This window comes from Mesoplodon bidens (genome assembly GCF_964165515.1).
Source record: "Mesoplodon bidens genome assembly, chromosome: 1".
Classification (NCBI taxonomy): Eukaryota; Metazoa; Chordata; class Mammalia; order Artiodactyla; family Ziphiidae; genus Mesoplodon; species Mesoplodon bidens.
In genome coordinates, this window is record NC_138176.1 from 180,759,454 (window position 1) to 180,781,044 (window position 21,591).

General features: G+C 40.4%; 1 protein-coding gene across 4 annotated transcripts; it reads right to left on the reverse strand.

The window, feature by feature from the left end:
* Positions 1-750: 750 nt before the first annotated feature.
* Positions 751-20,888, reverse strand: COX18 (cytochrome c oxidase assembly factor COX18). 4 transcript variants are annotated; one of them, XR_014016436.1, is made up of 8 exons: positions 20,499-20,888; positions 19,801-19,901; positions 17,592-17,755; positions 16,775-16,899; positions 15,078-15,185; positions 7,857-10,480; positions 6,925-7,030; positions 751-776 (listed from the first exon to the last, which is right to left on the reverse strand). XR_014016436.1 is itself a non-coding variant. In XM_081241626.1 (6 exons), exons 1-6 carry the CDS (start codon positions 20,838-20,840, stop codon positions 10,307-10,309), a joined length of 1,011 nt encoding a protein of 336 aa, XP_081097752.1. In that variant the 5' UTR covers positions 20,841-20,888; the 3' UTR covers positions 7,537-10,306. The 4 variants fall into 4 exon arrangements, 3 of the variants coding, with proteins under 3 accessions (XP_081097752.1, XP_081097751.1, XP_081097753.1); XM_081241626.1 differs by lacking the exons at positions 751-776; positions 6,925-7,030 and having other exon boundaries at positions 7,537-10,480; positions 16,775-16,896; XM_081241625.1 differs by lacking the exons at positions 751-776; positions 6,925-7,030 and having other exon boundaries at positions 7,537-10,480.
* Between the last annotated feature and the right edge of the window lie 703 nt (positions 20,889-21,591).

The following is a 21,591-nucleotide window of genomic DNA, read 5'->3' on the forward strand; positions in this document are numbered from 1 at the left end:
GAATACTGGAGGAGAGAGAAAGTGGCGAGTAGACAGGTACCCTACAACCCACACCTCTGTACCTGGGCACGTATAAAGCCCTAAATTATATAAACCTAACCCTACTGTATCTCAGATGGAGGCTGAGGACTGGTGAAAGTCTGTCTGGAACATCTGAAGCTTCAGATGGGGTGAAGGGAGAACCGAGTCCTACTTGTGAGGATGAAATGGGAATTGAAAAAAATGGCTGTGGGTGCAGCTGGCACCTCCTCAGAAATGCTGCCCATGGGAGGCTGAGGTCTATGCATCTTAACTTTGGACACCTGGGGAACAGAGGCACCCCGAGAGCTCATGTAGAAATGTTTCTTCTCCAGGACAAAGAGAGCTGAGTGTCTTGACTAAAATGTGACTCTGGTGGCCAGTGCATTCATTTGAGCATATTACCCACCACAGTGGGCTATCCGGGATAATTTTAACAAACAAACTCATAGAATTCATATCCATGAAGCTTTTTCATAAAATCAGAGAGTAATATCTGTATACACACTTTTGTTGGTGGATCAATCACTTTACTTCCTACCCTCAAGAAGGCCAAATTCTAGCCTAGACATTATGGGGAAAAATATCTCTGCTTTACTCTATGTGGTCAAGGGGGGAAAACTGACAGGTGGTTACTAAAGAAATGTCTCATTTGGCAGGGCTTTTTTTAAAAAAAAAGTCTATTCCCTTTTATCCTCAGAAAAACCCCAATCCTGAGAATTTTGATAGAACTTCATCAACAATGAATGTGAGCAACTCTGCATATAGAAAATAACAATGGAGTCAATGTGTGGGTTGCCATGCCTACAAGGCCACCAGGAATTACCAGCTACATGACAGACTCACCTTTTTTGATTTCTGAATATGTGCCCTGCTTCCATTAAACAATTTTAGGGTAAGTGACAAGGTGTCAGAGCTATTAAGCTGGCCTGAGCTGGGGGAATGAACATCTTACCCGTTGGGCAGTTCAGCACATCACTGACATACAGAAAAGACAAGTTACTCCTGCGCAGCAACAGGAATGGCAAGCCAGATATTGGTTCCAGAAATGTCACTTGTGCATTCCAGACATATAAACAACTGACTACTGGAAGCTTATCATATGTAGTGGTGGACAGGTTAGGTTCCCTGAGGTGGATGATATCAGAGACCATGGTCAGGATTATCTTGGTAAGGCATTTTAGTAAGCTCCTGCCCACAGGAAGATGGCAGGGAGAAAACACACTCTGCCCAAGGCACTGACATTAACGTCCAAGACACAAATTGGAGGAATTATTCTAAATAGTGTCAGAAAGTGACCCTGCTCTCCCCACCACGACCTAAAAGAAACAGGGGGCTACAGATAGGAAGAAAAAGGGAGGAGATGATGGGAGATGGAGTGACTCCTTAGATCTAGATAGTGCAGTGGCAACATGGAAGACAGAGGAGTACATTCATCTCCACAGATCTTGATTTAGAAGTGGTAGTGCTTAGACATGAGAAACAAGGTAAAAAAATGTGCCTAAATTAAGGATCTTGAGATGGGAAGATTATCCTGGATTATCAGAGCAGCCCAATATAATTACAAGAGTCCTTATAAGAGGGAGGCAGGAGAGTCATAGTGAAAGAAAGAGATAAGACAAGAGAGAGAGAGAGACTGGGTGTGTGTGAAACTAGAGTCTCTCCTAGAGCCTCCAGAAGGAACGCAGCCCTGTGGATCCATTTCAGACATCTGACCTCCAGAGTTGTAAGATAATGTGGGTTGTTTTAAGTCACTAAGTTTGTGGTAATTCACTACAGCAGCAATAGGAAAATAACACGTGGCTTGAACTTCAAAATTTGGAATTGTGGCTAACTGCTCCATCTCTTAAGGTGGTGGAGTCTATGAGATCTCTCAATCTCAGCTTCTTTTTGCAAGATGGTGTAATTTTGCCTCCCCTCTTATCATAAGCTTTCTCTGCTACCCTTGTCTTCTTTGCAACATCCTAGTCTTATCATGCATGTGAGTTTGGGCTGGTGGATGGCTGGTCTAGCATTCGTTGTGCATGAATCTGTTCCCCAACTGACTTGGTCTCCATACCTTAGTTCAAATTTCCAAGAGAGATTTAATTGGTCCAGCTTGAGCTACCTGAACAACCCTGACCCAATCATCTATGGCCTGCAATGGGAATGACTTGTCACCTGGTAAAAAAACTTACTCCTGAAGGAAAGGAAATTACAAACATAGCAAACATAACAGGTGAAACAACTGAGTGGCAAAGCTGTCTGATGGGACATCTGTTTAGCTATAGAAGTCACCCAGTGTGATGGCAGGACTGAAGATAGAGAGGAAGCCAGTAAATAAGAGGGGTGACCAGGCAAGCAGATGTCAGAAAAAAAAGAGGGTAGGCAGTGGTAGATCCAGTTGGCATTTATATCAAGAGAAAGTTATTTTTACGTAAAAGTAAAGGAATAGTAATCTATGAGTAAAAATTGGAGGTCCCTTACTTTCCACCATCCTGAGTTACAAGGGGAGTGAGGAAAGAAAGCTGACAGGGATGTGTAAGTTCTGGGGAGTTTGGTTTACCATGAAGGTAAGAGGAGCAGAGTGGAGAGGTTTGGGAGAGTAGGGATACAGTGGGAAGCTTAGTTAAGAGAAGGGAAACCTAGATCAGAATGAGAAGGAGAGCTCCAGAGTCAATAGATGACAGAAAGAACCAGTGATCAGGCATAATGGATTTAGGCAACCACAGGTTTTCTCAAATAATTAGCTCTAGCTGTGCCCTTCTGCAGGGGTTGGTGTCCACTCAGAGAAACATACTAAAGCCTGGTGGCGTTATTTCTGAATGTGTCCTAGCTTGTAAGAGCAGGACAGCGCTGAAATCTGGTTCCAGGGACCAATCCCTTTGGGGCAGTCACTTTAATTTTCTTTTACCACCGTTAGAAAGATTCTTAAAATGTTCTTAAAAATATCACTTCAATTCACAGAACATCTTGATAACATCATGTCTTTCCAAAGCCTTTTTGAAGGCGTGTGTGTGTGTGTGTGTGTGTGTGTGTGTGTGTGTATATATATATATATATATATATTTTTTTTTTTTCTCTTTCACCACAGCAGCTAGTTTGGGAATAGTGGGTTATAAAAGTAACAAATAAGTCAATCTGGCTATATACTAAATTGTGACGTTCTTTTTGGCAGATAATGATACTCTTTCAAGAGTTTGATAGGGGTGAATGTTAGTAATTCCCCCATCCCACTCTCCAATTTCACTAGCAAGTTAAAATGAAAGCAAGTCTGACTAAACTCTATCACATATACATTTATTAAACAAAAATATCTGATTAGCAAGTAGACACAAAAAGTTCAGCTCTGTGCTCTGAGCTCAAAGAAATCCCAGCCCCTGTCCTTTAGGTGATCTCATCACATCTGGCATGAAGACTTACTACAGGCAGGGTTCTGTTATCCTTGGAAGGAATCAGAACTGCTCACACAAATTAAGCCTTAGGACCATCACTGAGGTTGCAGGTACAGACCTCATCAGATTCTTATCCCCTATTCATTCAAATGTAGGCATGTCTCTAAACTATCTCAACCAATCCAAATGCCTTCATACAACTAATGTGACCAATGAGAATCCATTTCAGATATCCATTGTGGTGATTAAAAAGCCACTAATTTCATCAAATAAAACCCTGTGATACTGTAATATAATAAGAAATATGTATTTGGTCTTCATTCATGATTCCTCCTGGCACACAGCTCCTAGAACACTTGTAATTTCCTAGGTGAAAAGAGCAATAGAAGGACCTTTTGTTATGCTATTTGGTCTTTTGTGCACCTCAAACAGCTCCTAAAGGAGCTGTGTTTTGTTATTCATAACAAGGCCCTTTCAAACACAGCTGAGTTTATAGTAATGAGGTAATTTTTGGAAAGCCCCTCCTGGATAACCAAAGGACGGAGGCTGAATGCCAGAGGAACCAACCACAAGATCAGAGAGTTGAAATGGAAACTTTCAGCCCCATCCCTTGACCTCTCAGGTGGGGAAAGGGGCTGGAGACCGAATCCAATCACCAATGACCAATGATGTAATCACTCATGCCTACGTAATGAAGCCTGCAGAGTATGGGAGCTCTGTGTACCCAGCCCTATACATCGACCCAGGCAATCCGTCCATTTAGCTGTTCCTGAGCTGCATCCTTTATAATAAATGGATAATAGTTAAATGCTTTCTTAAGTTTTGTGAACTGTTCTAGCTAATTATCAAACCCAAGGAAAGGGTTATGGGAACCCCAGATTTGCAACCAAGTCGGGCAGAGGTTGTAGGTAATACTTCAGATTGGTGTCTGAAGTGGGGGGCGGGGACGGAGGGCAGTCTTGTGGGACTGTGCAATCTGTACTGGCTCTGTAAGCAGATAAGGTAGGGGGTGAACCAGGCATGGCTTCCTTGATGTAAGCCATTTTTGCCCTAAGCCATTTTGTGATCTAAGCCTGCATACGATGCTTGCCCTTGAATATGTCTCTATAATCAATGATCATTAAGGGAATGCAGGAACAAAGGAAATGCAGTCAAGAAACAACAGTTCAGATAAGAGAGTCCTAGTTCCTCCTCAAGGAATATACATAACAATCTGATACATTATCTTTGAGTTCTGAAGGCACTAAGGCCCCCACCCAGGTGGAGGATGGTAACTACACACTGAGACTTCAGATACATCAGAACCTAAGGAATAATGATGTTAACCTTTTCTGACCCTTGGGAGCTTGGACTCTGTCGACCTTTGCCCCAATTCGGTGCTGAATTCTCCTCTGCTCTAGCCCCTTCCTGAATGTGCACATATCCTTAGCTTAAAACTTCCCCAATTTTGCAGTTCGGGGAGACATTCCTTTTGGAAAATCCCCCGTGTCCTCCTTACTTATTACTTATTTATTACTTGCTTGTGTCTCTTGGCTGGACACCCACCAAGAGGCAAACCCAGTTTTCAGGTAAAAACTAGAGGTAGTATCAGAACTGAACTAAATTGTAGGACACTCAGTTGGTGCCTACAAAGAACTGGAGAACTGCTTGGTATGGAGAGCACACACACACATCTGGTGGCCAGAAGGGTTCTGTGGGTAGTGTATAGAGGAAACAGAATTTTCCATTAGTTGTGAGTTTTTCTTTCAAATCCATTCTGCTGTGATGAGATATTCCACTTTAAATTTTCTACTTTTTCTGACCATCGCTTTCCTGCAAGTTGGGAATATCATGTCTGGTAATGTCAAGATACATCGTGTTCTTTCAGCACAGCGATAGTGTCACTGCATAATAAACACAATGTTTTGTCATCTAATTCAATAACAAAATAATCCATACTCTACTGTTCTTTAAAAGTATGACATATGAAATCCCCTTTTCTTATTTTGACTGGATATGAACTGGTAATAAAAAATAAAATGTCGCAGTAGGGCCGTACACATGAAATGCTGTGGAGTTATAAGTGCATCACTAAGATCTGTGTGCTGAGCAGAGTATGAAGCACTGTGACATAAAATCGCTGTCACAACCACTCAGCTCTGCAGTTGAAGCATGAAAGCCACAGACAATACATAAACAAACATGGCTGTGCTCCAGTAAAACACTGAAATGTGAACTTCATATAACTTTTATGTGTCACAAAATATTATCTTTTCATTTTTTTTCAATCACTTAAGAATGTAAAAACTACTCTTGGCTTTCAGGCTGTACAAAAAATGGCAGTGAGCTAGATTTGTGGCCCATGGGTCCTCAATTTAAGGATGCCTGATTTAAACCATCATATGACTATAAAACTGTGTGGCATAGGCTGAAATACATTCAATTCTCATTATTCACAGTAGTTTCCTTCTATAAAGCCACCCATCACTCCTAGAGGAAATTCAGTTAGGTTCCTTCAAGCCTTTGGTCACAACAACCAATTTCTTCAACCAATCAAGACATAATCACGTCCTATGTGTGTTCCTGTTTAAAGACATCTTATTTAATATATATTGTTGATTCATTAATACTGAACTCATGGCCAGTAGCACTGTAACTCACACTGGAAAGAGGCTTACCTAACACATATTTTCTGAGTACATCACAGTCTTCTTGTACTTAGTGCTTGGGGGCCATCTTAAACAGAGAAATCATCACCAAAAAGTGTAAAAATGAGAAAACCATGGCACTAAATAGACCACAAGAAGGACACGTTTACAGTATGAGAGCTGAAACAAAACGCAGTGTCACTTGATTTGACTGCTGCTGGGAATGTGTGCACTGGTCTCAAATTTTTTGCTGCTCTGAGCGTGCGGCCACATGTCTGCTAGTAACAGCAAAAACATCATGAGCATTTTACAAATAAATTTTAGTGAGTAGGTGAATTCACAAATATGAAACTGAATAATGAGGATCGACTGTATTTTAAAGTAAAGTAACACATTATGACGTAGATAGGTGAGAGTTAAAGATAAGGAAGAAGATATTTCATTTTAACATCTCTACTTGGTTGTGACTGTAAATTTTTTTTTTTTTTTTTTGCGTTACGCGGGCCTCTCACAGTTGTGGCCTCTCTCGTTGCGGAGCACAGGCTCCAGATGAGCAGGCTCAGCGGCCATGGCTCACGGGCCCAGCCACTCCGCGGCATGTGGGATCTTCCTGGACTGGGGCACGAACCTGTGTCCCCTGCATCGGCAGGCGGACTCTCAACCACTGTGCCACCAGGGAAGCCCGTGACTGTGATTTTAAATGGGAATTTCTGGTTTTCACTTGCATCCCAAAATGGAACATCTGTATTTGAAAACTCATATAAGCACAACTGAAGCTTCTATAAGGAAACCACAAAAGGAGAGTTTCCTACCTATAGCAACACATGGGACACATTTTGAATAACATGGAATAAGTAGCTGTTAATTCTCTCAGATACAGAATTCGTATTTTTAATACTCCTTACCCTCAGAAGCATCCATCCACAGAAAAGCCGGGAAGTTTGAGGTTATAATTAGAAGAAATTCCTCAAATTATCAATTGTACTACTGTTGGAACATGCAGAAATGCAGCTGCAATGAAAGGGATATAGTTAGGTATATTTCATATTCCAGTTTTAAGCTTTCCCGGAGAGCTACAATTTAGCCAGGAGACAAAAACCAAAGCTAAATTAAATACAATGCTGCCTTCTCAACTAAGGAAAAACAAATATAACTGCCGTATCAGGGACACAAAGGAAGAGGAGCATGACCGTAAAATTTTCTCAAAATAGAAAAGATAGAAATGGGGCATTTTCCCCAGAGGCTGCTTTTTCAAGAAATTCTTGGCCTTCTGGAGTCTAGGAGGGACTTTCAAGGATAGAAATTTCTTTTTTGTTGCCTTAGACAGAAAAACTCATTAACAGTGGCCACTTTTTTTTTAAAAAAAAATTTATTTATTTGTATTTATTTTTGGCTGCACTGGATCTTCGTTGCTGCGCACGGGCTTTTGCTAGCTGCGTTGAGCGGGGGCTACTGTTCGTTGCGGTGTGCAGGCTTCTCATTGCGGTGGCTTCTCTTGTTGTGGAGCACGGGCTCTAGGTGCGTGGGCTTCAGTAGTTGTGGCTTGCGGGCTCTAGAGTGCAGGCTCAGTGGTTGTGGCGCACAGGCTTAGGCGCTCCGCAGCATGTGGGATCTTCCCGGACCAGGGCTCGAACCCGTGTCCCCTGCACTGGCAGGCGGATTCTTAACCACTGCGCCACCAGGGAAGCCGGGCTGCTTTCTTAAAGCATTTATTTTGATTTTAAGGTCTTTCCATCAAGGTTTTTGTTCTCAAACACCCAGAAGTCCTCATTTTACAGAAGAAAATCAGCAGTATAGGCCTAGGCAATTAAAGATAAGACTATCTTGCAAAACTTACGTAAAAACTGGGCAGTCAAGACAGTAGTCAGTGAGAATACAAGGGAACAGGGTTCTCTTGTTACATATTCCTTTGGGACAGTTGTGTCGGATCTCTCTCATGTTCAAGTTACAGCAACGCAGAAGTTACTGCTCTAACAACTAGGCAAGGCTTCTGTGTAAAAGTGCTTTCTTGGTTTAATCTCTTTTGCTGCCATTCCTCAGCTGGTAATTTTTTTCTTTTTTTGTGGTAACTGCCAGGCCTTGTGGTTCCTATGGATAGGAATCAACCAGGATCAAAGTGCTTTTATGTACACAGTCCTGTCAACGGAAAAATTCATCAACAGTTTAAGAAAAAAATGCAAAAGTTTCAAGCCAATTTGAGGATTATAATCTGAGAGGTAGACTTTCAGAAAGCTCTGGAGACTGTTCTGCCAATTAGGGGTCAAAGCAGTTATGTACGTTTTTGAGACAAAGGGTTTATGTCAAAAGACATATTATTAACAGTTTACACAATCCAGACCTACAGGTACAAAGCAAATAGTGTGTCATGAGTCATCATGGTCCCTTAGAATAAGGAAGCTTATCTCCTAAGAGTCAGTGTCCCTTAATGAGATCAAGGAATGTCATCTCCTAAAGAGCTCTGATTAATGCAGATGAACAATACCTGCTAAAGGGGAGGGAGGAGGCCCAAAGGGACAAAGAAAAAATTTATGCTTAAACTTTTCTCATCTTGCCATAAAACATAAATTTTATTTCATCAGTTCTTAACTGAGATTGTGGAAGGTCTTAGGTGAAACAGATATGAAGGCTAGGCTTCCTGAGTATACCAGTGGAGAACTGTGGGGAGGGCCCTCTTTTGTAGGACCTCAGGGGCAATCCCTAAATCTATCCCTTAAAAGAAAAATTTGAAAGAGATATATCTTATAATAACAAATACATTCAATAGCATCTTCCTCTTGGTGCATAAGCAGCATAAAGATTTTGTTAACAGCATCCACAGAAAACAAATATACCAGTAAACATCATTATATATTTTACCTGACAATAAGAGTTCCAAAACAGCGATGCAATATTAACAAGAGCAATACAATTACCAAATAAAGTTCAAAGTTTTCTAATAGTCCTTTTTACTTTGAAACTGTATTCCACAAACGACTACAGTCAAGTTAATATGTTCAAGAGTCACAGAATCATTCCCTCTCTGTGGCTATGTTAGTCCTTATCTAATGAAGTCTGGTTCAGCTGTTTGTTGAGATTCTAGCTGCTGACAGTTTGAAGCTTTTAATGGTTGTGGCAAGGGTCTACTGTACTTAGAGATGGCAGGAAAGACTCAAACAGCTCTGTCTCCAGAATTCTGCACAACAAGCTTAATTCACAATTATGTGATCTACTTACATTCTCTAATGACTGAATACACAACGTTCATATGCATGCTCTCTGGCTGAATGATTCTTCACCTATTTAATTTCTAGTAATAGTGTAACTAATGTATCTTCATGTATTCAGTCATTATTTTTAAAACCTGCTAAATACTATCCTGATCTTTTGAGCTTTTAAAATTTACTTTGATCTTTTCCAAGCTAAGAAATTATGAATTTTGTAATATATAAGATCCTCAGACCAATTTAATGTTATATATTATCATACCAAGGTGTACAGGTCTAAAGGAGTCTCCCAATTAGCATAACCTTGACCCTAGTACCAGTTTTTCACTTTCTTAAAGGATTATCAGAGATATTGGGTTCCTTCATATTCTATATGATTAGCTTAACATTTTCTACTTTGGGCTCTAGCAGTACTTAGTTCTATGCTCTGTATTCCAGACTTCTTAAATTATAGAGAAAGGAAATGTACACTTTTGGTATTCCTTCAGAGCAAGGTTGAGAAGCAACACTACCTACCCTATTAGGTACTTTCTTACATGCGTGGACTACTCCACTGCATATATCTCAAGTCCTTTTCATTTTAAAATCACACAGTAACTCATCATCAATGTATGTTCCATTAGAATAATACTTATTAACCAGGAATTACCAGAAGGGGGGTCAATAAAGGCCTCCATGTTGTGAGTTCCAGGACTTTTCTGAAGAGAAAACCATGGCTTTATTAAATGATCAAATGGGTCTATGATCCTCCACACCCCCAAAATTTTAATCACTTCATTGGATCCTTTTATTTTATAAAACTTCTCTAGTCCTGTTCTCCAAAGTTCTAGCACCTCTCGCAAGCTGTAATTTTATAAACAGTGCCCGACACTTTGATCCCACTTTTATATAATTGAACATACTACATTTTTAGCACTTAAAAGATTTTAAGTACTGTCACATATATCTGGATTATATCTTAATCCACAGTACTTCACAGAGCTCATGATTTTAAAAAGCAAATTAAACCATATCTGAATTTCTAAATCTTCTAAATACATTAACAGTGAAACTTGTAATTGTTTCAAAATTACTAGAAAGTATGTCATTTTCTTGAAATGAACTTGGAGTAAAAGGCAGCAAAGAGGTCTTTATAAGGAGTGTCTGAATCTGACTTGGTCAACGGTATTCGACAAAGTTGGCGAAATCTAGGAGAACGCAGCAGCAAGTTCTGTGAAAGGCCCATGAGGCTGGAGCATAACCAGTAGAGAACAATCGACTGTAAAGAGAAGAAAGGACGTGAAAGTTAGCATCTCTCCACTCTCCAAGGACACCAAGGTCTAGAAATAGGTAGGCAATAAAAAAAAAAATTACAATCTCTGTAAATGTAAGTACACCAGGACTGACCAAGACTTTCAGTAGCTCTTAGATACCTGTGACAGATCTAATAGATAGGTAAGAAAGTTGAAAGGAAGACTCAAAAGCAAAAAGAAACAAAAAGGAGAGGTATTCATGACAGAAAGTGGATGACAGAGAACAGCTCCCAAGCAGAGGTCCAAGAGAGATCTCACCTCCGTCTCTGGTTAAGCATACTTTTTCCCCACCAAGTCTTGACAGGCTGCTACATTGAAGGTACGCTACTGGGGGCATGGCCATTTATCATGGCAAACTTAGCCCCCCTAGACCTATATACAGTCACTATCTTCCAAATTTTTCCCACCAACCAGTTTCTAAGTGTAGTCAGGACAGCATTATCTTTGCCTTTTCCTGAGACAAAGAGTCTCAGCATTATCTTCAACTTTCTTTTTTACTACCATTCAGATTGACTATTTAGGTCAAAGACTAAGTTCTGCGGCCTCTCAAAACATTCCCATACATACATACATCTTTCCCAAACCTTTCTTTGGCATCAGAAGGTAATCAGTCCCCAGAGGCAAGGCCATGTGGTGGTTGAATCCAGGTCCCGGAGTCAAACTGCCTGAGTTTGAAATCTATTTATTTAACTTTGGGTACGTTATTTTTCTTGTTTCAGTTTTCTCTTCTATAAAATGGGGACAGAACTGTACCCATCTCAAAGAGATGTTGTGAGGAATAAATGCGAAAATTTGGGTAGAGTGGTAAGCACAGTATGTCGCCCATATTAAGCACTTGCATTTGTTCCAGAGCAAGTTTTTAAGGGCAGTAAGCAATACATCCTTAAAGGCAGGTTAGCACAGTAGTTAAGAGTAAGAGCCAAACTGCCTGCATGTGTGTTAGACTCTGCCACTTAAAAGATAAGTAACCTTGATGAGTTACTTAACCTCTCTGCACCTCAGTTTCCTCAGCAGTAAAGTGGAGATTATAATAGCTCCTACTTCAGTGCATTGTTGGGAGAAATATGTGTACTAATATATGTAAATGATTTTAAAAAGGGCCTGGTACAATGTTAATGTTGAATAAATATTAACTACCATCATCATCAAACTTATCCACAAAGCAAACAGTATCCTGAGCCTCAACTACGTCAGACTAAAAACTGCCTACTAAGTATCATTCTTCTTCCTTAGTAAAAAAAAAATACTAATTTTCAGCAGGGTATACTGCCATCTAAAAAAAAGAAAAAGAAGACTATCCTTCCCAACCTCTTCTGCAGTTAGGTACAGCCACATATTTAAGATGGAAGCTCAGTGTTTGGTGGGGCACCTGGCCAGGGTCCTGAAAGGGGCTGACTGCGCTTGAGGAACCTTTCTACTATTCTCGCAAGGTAACAAGCTCCAGTGGCCATCGTGACTATCCTGCGGCCTTCAAGACCATTACAGGCTGTGGACGATGCAGCACTGAGAGAGAAGCAGGCTGCCTTTCTCAAGTCTTCACAGGGACACTACATCAGCTCTACACTGAATTACCTAATTCAGAATTTCCTGTATTTGAGAGAATGAATTTTTGGGTACTTAAGACACTATTTTTCAGGGCTTCCCTGGTGGCGGAGTGGTTAAGAATCTACCTGCCAGTGCAGGGGACCTGGGTTCAAGCCCTGGTCCAGGAAGATCCCACATGCCGGGAAGCAACTAAGCCCGCGAGCCACAACTACTGAGCCCGCATGCTTACAGCCCACGCTCCATGAGAAGCCAATGCAGTCACAATGAGAAGTCTGCGCATCGCAACCAAGAGTAGCCCCCGCTTGCTCCAACTAGAGAAAGCCCACCCACAGCAACAAAGACCCAACACAGACAAAAATAAATAAAATAAATAAGTAAAAAAAAAAAAAAGCTTAAAAAAAAAAGACAGTTTTTCAGATCTTTGTTACTCACTTTGAATCCAACCTCTCACTACAACTTTACTGCTCCTATTTTACTTGATCTGGGGGTTTCCTCAGTTATAATTGGTATTATTTCTCCTTAGAAATGTAGTGAATTTGTATTGTTCTGTTTTTACAGAGTATTTTATAACAATATTATTATTACATGAAAAGTACTATAATAGATACTTGTCATTTCATGAATTCTCACAGACATTATGGTGTGTATTTTAGAAACAAGGAAACTTATTTTACACAGGATTAATGATGTTACTATGTCTAAGTGAGAGCTTAAAAACATTTAACATTTAATTGAGCCCATGGACACCGCCAAGTAAGCGTCGTTGAAGTCTCCCCCATCTACTGCCATCATGTGTAAGTCGGAGTCTCCGAAAGAGCCCGGACATCTGCAGAAGCTCTTCATCGGAGGTTTGAGCTTTTGAGCTTTTAAACAACCGATGAGAGTCTGGGGAGCCATTTTCAGCAAAGGGGAATGCTCACAGACTGTGTGGTAACGAGGGATCCAAACACCAAGCACTCCAGAGGCTTCGGGTTTGTCATGTATGCCACTGTGGAGGAGGTGGATGCGGCCATGAAGGCAAGGCCACACAAGGTGGATGGGAGAGTTGTGGAACCAAAGAGGGCCGTCTCAAGAGAAGATTCTCAAAGACCTGGTGCCCACTTAATTGTGAAAAAGATTTTCGTTGGTGGCATTAAAGAAGACATTGAAGAACATCACCTAAGAGATTATTCTGAACAGTATGGGAAAACTGAAGTGATTGAAATCACGACTAACCAACGCAGCGGCAAAAAGAGACACTTTGCTTTTCATAACCTTTGGTGACCATGACTCCACAGACAAGACTGCCATTCAGAAACACCACACTGTGAATGGGCACAGCTGTGAAGTACGGAAAGCCCTAACTCAGCAAGAGATGACTAGTGCTTCATCCAGTCAAAGAGGTCAAAGTGGTTCTGGAACTTTGGTGGTGGTCGTGGCGGTGGTTTTGGTGGGAATGACAACTCTGGTGATGGAGGAAACTTCAGTGGTCGAGATGCCTTTGGTGGCAGCCATGGTGGTGGTGGCTATGGTGGCAGTGGGGATGGCTATAATGGATTTGGTAATGACGGAAGCAATTTCAGAGGTGGCGGAAGCTACAATGATTTTGGCATTTACAACTGTCAATCTTCAAATTCTGGACTGATGAAAGGAGGAAACTTTGGAGGCAAAAGTTCTCGCCTCTATGGTGGTGGAGGCCAATACTTTGTCAAACGATAAAACCAAGGCGGCTATGGTGGTTCCAGCAGCAGCAGGAGCTATGGCAGTGGCAAAAGGTTTTAATTACTGCCAGGAAACAAAGCTTAGCAGGAGAGGAGAGCCAGAGAAGTGACAGGGAAGCTACAGGGTACAACAGATTTGTGAACTCAGCCAAGCACAGTGGTAGCAGGGCCTAGATGCTACAAAGAAGAAATGTTTTAGACAATACTCATGTTTGAGCTTTGAAACAACCGATGAGAGTCTGGGGAGCCATTTTCAGCAAAGGGGAACAAATACTACGTTTTGCCCATACTCATGTATGGGCAAAAAAAAAGGGGAGCAAATACTACGTTTTGCCCATACTCATGTATGGGCAAAAAAACTAGAGGACTGTATTTGTGACTAAGTGTATAACAGGTTATTTCAGTTTCTGTTCTGTGGAAAGTGTAAAGCATTCCAACAAAGGTTTTCACTGTGACTTTTTTTTTTTTGCACCCATGCTATTGATTGCTAAATGTAATAGTCTGATCATGATGCTGAATAAATGTGTCTTAAAAAAAAATAAACATTTAATTCACATTTTTTACGACGAAAACATACTATTTCAGATTCCTAAGAGAAGTCCTATAAAGTACTTTTATATAAATGATATAACTCTACCTACCAGCAACAAATGACTACTACTTTATGGTCTATGTGTTGGCTCTGAGTTAAGACAGCTCTATACCTGACATAGGTTTACCCATCTTAGCACTAAAGTATCCATGGAAGCAAAAGGATAAAAATATGAAATAACTGCAAATATAACATTTCTTTTTCTATTTCTATAAAAGTTTAATTACATATAAATAGGGACAAGTATACATATCTCATAAAACTGTTATGAGATTAAACAATATTACATATGAACCCATACAAACCTAGCACAAAGTTTTATTTCTTTTTTCAGTGCTAAAATTCCTAGGACCAGTCTATGAAGACAGAAAGAATTCAATATATCAGTTAATCAAACAGAGCAAATACTACGTTCATAGTACTGTGTCACGTACTTTGCAAGATAAAAAAAAGAAAAAGAAAAAAAAAAAGAGGAAAAGGAGTTTGGTTTAATAGGAGGGTTAAGACACATTCACGTAAAGGAAGATTAACCAATCCCCCAAGAAATATTCAGATGTCACTTGGTGATAGAGACAGTAGATTCGTTACTACAGAAACCCAGAAATCAGTAAGGGATTGAGTAGTCAGAGGAAGCTCAATAGAGGAGGCAGAATCCCAGCCAGTCTAAGCTAGAAACAGAAGATTTATATTTAGCACATGCTTCACGCAATACTGGTGCTTACTCACTGAAGGTACTGTCGCTGCAATTGGAATCATCAACACTGATACTGCACGAACAAAGTACGTAAGATATGTCTGGAAACGAGACATTCCAATTTTCTGCAGAGCAAAAATCTGAAGGGGTAGAATATATAACATATGCTGATTATTGAAATGCACATTAAATAAGACAAGCTTTAAAATACAAACTGATTTTTGACTGGGCCTCTACCTATATTTTAAGAAAAGCAATAAAAATTTAAAATAAAACTGATAAATTTATGTAAAATTCTTAAATGGAACTTTAAATAACAGCAATAAAGAGATTCATCTATACTAAACAGTATCACAGCATAATTTTTACAAGTCAATGTTTTTTAAAGATTGTCTGTAAAACTGAAGTCCCTTCAAGATAGGTATTATGTATGAATCACTGTCCTTGTTTTTTAGCACCTAAACACAGGACCTGGCATAAAGAAGGAACTTAACAGGTATCTCAAAGGTTTGTGATCTGGCTACGTGGAGTACAGAAAAGAACCAAGGCTAGGAAAGGCAGTTATGGTTTATGAATTACTTATTTAAGAGACAGCGTAACTTAACGATTACGAGCACAGATTCTACACTCAAACTACCTAGATTCACAAGGCAGCCCTGCATTCAGTGGTTATGTGACCTTGCACATCAGCCTTTCTGTGCCTTACCTTCTGCACCTTAAAATGCAGATAATAGTAGCACTGACATCACAGGATTATTTTAAGAATTAAATGAGTTAATTCATGTAAATTGCTTACAGTAGTGCCTGGCACATGGTGAATATTAAGTAAGAACAGGCTTTTATTAAACTTATGCATGCTGGGTCGTTAGATGGAATAAAAGAAAGACTAGAGGACTGACATTATTCACTGTGACCCTGTGTTATTGATTCTTTCTTTCTAAGAAATACTCACTAATTACCAACCACGTTAACAGAACTGTGGTAGATGCTCTTAGGCTAACACACTTAGACTACACATAGAGTCTTTCCTCAGGAAAACTTCACCCAAGACCTCACAGTATCATCCTCCCTTTTCTCTTCTGAAAAAATAAGGGGTGTATTAGATTTCCCAAACAGAGAGCAGTGGATATGAGGTCTGTGAAATCTCAACTGAGTTACGTCTTTTCTAAGGTTTCTTCTAGCTCAAAGAGTCTATGTTCTACTCAGAGTCTGAGAACAGTTCTTTATGGAATAGGGGTCATATTTTATATGTATGTTTCTCCACTCCATCTTATAAAGAAGTTCTATGACTTTTCTAAGGTTGTGTAACTAAAACATGGCAGTCAGGTACTGACCACCTACAAAATGACATATTAGACATATACACAAAACATCAATATATTGTGGGAAGAAAACCAGATTCATTAGGCATCTTAATTGCTGTCTTTACCAATAAGCAAATCACAAAACTCTATGTATAAGAATCATGTAATTTTAAAGCTAAAAGACATTTTGGAAATGTTCAAATTCAGCTCTCTTATTTTAATTATGAGCATTCTGACCCCCAAAGATGTTAAGGAACTGGCCTATGACAATTTATCAACAGCTCATCAGTGACCAAAACTAAGGAGTCTCAATTTTAGCTCAGAGCTATCACCACCAACTCAAATACGTTTACATTTGAGGTCAGAACAGCAACAAAAACCCCAATGATTTAAATTGCAAGCAAATCTCATTTAAAACCACTGACCTCCACTATTAATAAATTGATGACACCAATGGAGACAGGCAGAATCCAAGTGGAATCCAGGGCAGTGAGGTCAGGAAACCATAGGATCCCACCAGCAGCTAACTGCTCCTGAACAGAAAAACCTGCTGAAACATTTTTATAAGTAAAACAAAAGAATTTCTAAAATAGCAGAGGGAAGTAATTCCAATAAGGTGTTCCTCACACTAAAGATTTGCACTTTTTATTCAGGTTATTTTCATTCCACAACATAAGTTATTTCTTCCTGTACTGAGAAAGAGGCAAGAAGCTTTCTGTAGTAAATAGATGTAGAAACAATAACGATATGTAGCAGTAATCTTTTCAGACTTACATTTAAAAAATTTTAAAAATTAGACTTTCTTTCAAGTCTATTTAGATTACTTTCTGGTTAGAAATGCCTTTAAATGAAAGTAAAGAACAAGCCCTTTAGTTTATAACCTTTCTTAATTAATGTTTACACTTATAACTGTGAAAGCTTTTCTGGCTTCTGAAATTTATTAATAGAAAAAATTCTTGGCCAGGAAACCACATTATGGAATTATAACACTAATTTTATCATGACCTCCAAGAAGCAGTTCTAGTGACGTCCTTCCTAGATTGATCTGTTTTCTCAACACAGCTACTTTGCTTTACACTTAATATTTTAAATTCTATACCCTTGTAAGGGAGATGATGAAAGTGTATTCTAGTTATGAGAAGTATGGATGTTTTTTATTTTTTGCTTGTTTTTCTTTTTTTAAGAGTACAAAGACAATGTTAGAAAACTTATTTGGGGGAAACAGACTTCAATAATAACTACCTTCTGAATGTGTTGCTCCTGTGCTAAAATTCCGGAGAGCAACAGACATGAATATCCACATTGGAAGCTGAATCCAGACCAACACAGTGGCTTTGAAAGGGTGGCAGTTATCCCGAACATACAGCTCTGAAACAAGCCTCCGCATAGTCTTTAGATAAGTGAGCCTAGTTTGAGGGAAGAGGGAAAAAGGGAAAGGAGAAAATGTCATTTGACTACTAGCAGTGCTTCATCCCCACAGCACAAACACACCCGTGCTGCGGTTACTGGCTAAAGGATTTATGCAGGATTTTTGGTTGTTGTAAGCTATACCACAGGGCTTCCTAAACAAAAGGCAAATAAAGGCTTTTACTCAAAGTTCTTTCGCAATGTACGCAAATTACATTAACAATTTGATAATTCTGACACTGTCAGACTACAGTCTTTGATTCTGGTGATCTCTGGCAACCTAGGCTTTGAGGAGGGAAATTTCACTACTAACATGGTATGACCACAATTTAAATCACAAATACTAGAGGTGAAATCACATTTTACTCGTATCTCTCCACTCCAGCCAAGCTCAATCAGTTGATCCCCGAATATACCTTGCAATGTGCTTCTGTACCGTGTATGCTCTTGGCCCATCAAAATGGTCTTCACTCTTCAATCAACTCTTTCATAAAGGCTTTCTTACTCTGTTTCTCTATTAACCATATTAGTTATTTCTGTTCTTAAGTCCCACTTTCTATACTATAGTATTGGGTCTTCCTCTTTAAATCTCTCATAGCATGTTTTGTACAAGGTTGGTTTTCAATAGGTTTGCTGAATTTAATCAAATTATAATGTACGGAATTAAGACAGTATACGGAGACATTGCAGGCTCTTTGTAATTCAGCCTCTGCCTGCTTTTCCAACTTTATTTCCTCTAACTTTTTTAGACACCTGTATATTCTGGTCCCTTTAATGACTGAGATCATCCAACAAATCAGACTGCATGCCTTTGGAAGTTATTATATCATCTGTGTGGACTGCCCAGTTTCCTGGCTGTCCACCTGACAACTTCCCTTTCACGCTTCAAAACCCAGCTCCATTGAAAATGCAGGAAACCTCAGATATGTCTTCCTAGAAAGCCACTCATCTGTTTAAGGATGTGTCTGGACAATCATCCTGCCAGTGCTGCATAAGCAAGGTGCCACAGTCTTGTCTAGGCTGCATTTATAACCCAGGTGAGCAGCTACTAATTTGTTCTTCTGGCCTAGAGCTGTAGTCCTCAGATTTCCCTGATCAGTAAAACTTCAAAACTATAGGTTTACCAACTTCCTGTTTTAGCAAGTAAAGACGTTAAGCTGTAAAAATTATTTTTTTTAAATGTCAGGTCTTTTTAACTCTTTATAAAGAGGGACACAATTTCATACCGAAGATAGTTGGCAAATTTACACCTATATAAAAATATATGGAAAGCTATATATATATATATTACATATTCATACTAAAAAACCCTTATTTTTCTGATTGCTGTGAACTGGTGAACACTTTGTCACAGTCTAGTAAGGATCAGAGTTTGGGAAACTGACTAAGCAGAACTAGCTTAGGCTGACAGAAGGAGGTGGACTTAGAAGTTCCTAGTGGATGACTGTAGGCATAGAACTGTGCCATGGTCAAGCACCCTTGGGCAAGGGCTTTCTAAGAGCCCAGGCAGACAATTACACAGGGTAACCACAGCAGAATGACAACACCTTGCCTATCCAGTTGCTTTTACCATGGCATTCATACTTTCTACCTCCCCATTCCTTTGGGCTACTACCTGCTGTGTGTTGTCAAAAGGTCAAGTTTGTAAATAACCTGTATCATTTGTTGACAAAAATCCCAACAACTGTCACAGTATCTTCATCCTGTGAAGCCTTTCCTGACTTTCCGTGATGACCCAACTCCTTGTACATAATCTTTTGTACAGTACTTACTTCAGTCATTATTTGATTACATGTCTGTCTTTTTCAGTAGCCTGAAGTCCTTTAAGGACAAGGAACTGTCTCTTCTTGTTTCCCTATTTTTTTTGCTTTCGGTCCAGTATATAAAACTACCATGCCACATAAACTTATTAAAATATTAAAGAGAAAAAAGAACTACTTTGCTGCTAAAGCTACAGAATACCAAAACCTATAATAAATATCACTTATACATTATATATATGTATATATATTTTCATGGTCTTATATGCACAGAATTAGCTTACCTGGCAGCTCTTTTGGACCACCCCAACTGATTTGCACGAACTGCAACGTCTTGGTTAAGATGCCTTGCAATGTTTTTTATTTCTGGCTGCAAATTTTCCACCTAGCTAAAGAAAAAGTAGACTTTGTTATGAGAACATAAAAGATCTTTATTCATAACCATTCATAATTTCACTCTCTATTCCCTCAGCTCATTTAAAAATGTGGTTTACTGGTCATGTCAAGAAACCCTAAGTCTGCGTATAAGATGTTAATTTAAGATTTCCTCAGTTGCAACCAAATTCAAACTCCAGCTTGTGCATCAGTATGATCTTGGACAAATTATTTAACTTCTAAAGTCCTGTTCTCTCATATATAAAATGTATATCAGCACCTACTTCACAGGGTTATTATAAGGATTATATAAGAACTACACTCTGAACTTTAATGTTTCAATTCCTGGATTTCCCAGTAATGTCAACTGAGGAAACAGAAGTCTATTAAGAATCTTTAATATGCTCTGTGGCAGTCACAGAGCCACCAAAAATTGCATTTACTTCTGCCCTGTGTTAATTCCTTTTTGTAAAGTAGCTCACTGCCTTACTGGTACTGATGACTAACACTAAGCACTCCGGGGGTACCTGGGGACCTTAAGCCCCGGGTAGACGTCGACCACTCCTCACCACGGAAGCGGGTCCATGCGCGGCTCGGCGCCCCTCACCTTGGCCAGGATGTAGTGCTGGTAGGCAGCCAGGGGCAGCGTGACAGCGCCGCGCAGGGCCACGGTGGTGAGGACAATGCTGCCCCACCAGGGAAGGCCCGAGGCGGTGTGCGCAAACAGCAGTAGGTCCTCGGCTCCCTGCACCGGCGCCGACGTAGCCAGGGCTTCATACCAGCCACCCGCGCCGCTCGGGCCAACTGCAGAGACTGATGCCACCGCCCACAATGGCAGAGCAGAGGGCTTGGCGCCGCCGGTGGGGGCCGGTGCGACCGGTGGGCCCAAGCCCCGGAGCTGAAGGGCAGGCCGCGGCTGCAGCCACCTAACCCTCACCCGGCACAGCATCTCTGCACACGACTGTATCCAACACGCGGACGACACGGACTGGCTGCGCGTACCGCTCACCGAGGCCACTACGCGCATGCGCCGGCGACCCCGGGCGTAAAGATGGCGGGAGCCCGCCGGCAGCCATAATTGACTTTCCCAGTCACACCAGTGACGTCTTGCGTCGCACTAGAGATGACGCAGGAGGTAGGGAAGTCCCGCCTTTCCCACGCGGCACTAAGCAAGCCTACTGCGCACACACGAAACTTTCGCGGTGCTGCAGTGGAGCTCCTCAGAGGCTCGACCGGAATTGCAGAGTCGGGGGCGGGGCTTGCTGCCCTGGGCCGGGAGAGATGTTTTATGGGAAGCACTCACCTTGTAAAGTTGGTCTTCGGGTTGTGCCTTTCCGTTCTTTTTCACTTAAAACTAATCGGGTCACGGTTTAAGTTTTACCTTATGTGATCAGGAGGTAGTCCCCCACGTCTTTTTGTGCGCCCCAATTGTTTCCGCTAGAGATTGAGATAGATTATACTACCCAGGAGTCAACATGTTTCTGAAATGCCCGTTTGGAGAGAGGCGTGTGTTTCTGGATTGTTTTAATCAACAACCTTTATGCACTAGGCATAGTTTAGTCTGTGGTATATTTAATTGGCTCATCTGTCCTAATAGACATTTTCAGACCCAACTTAAGTGTTTTCTTTCATCATAAAGAGCAGCAAAACACCTTATGTTAAGGGTAAAGTACCATCTCCTGAGTTAAGGGGAATTATCA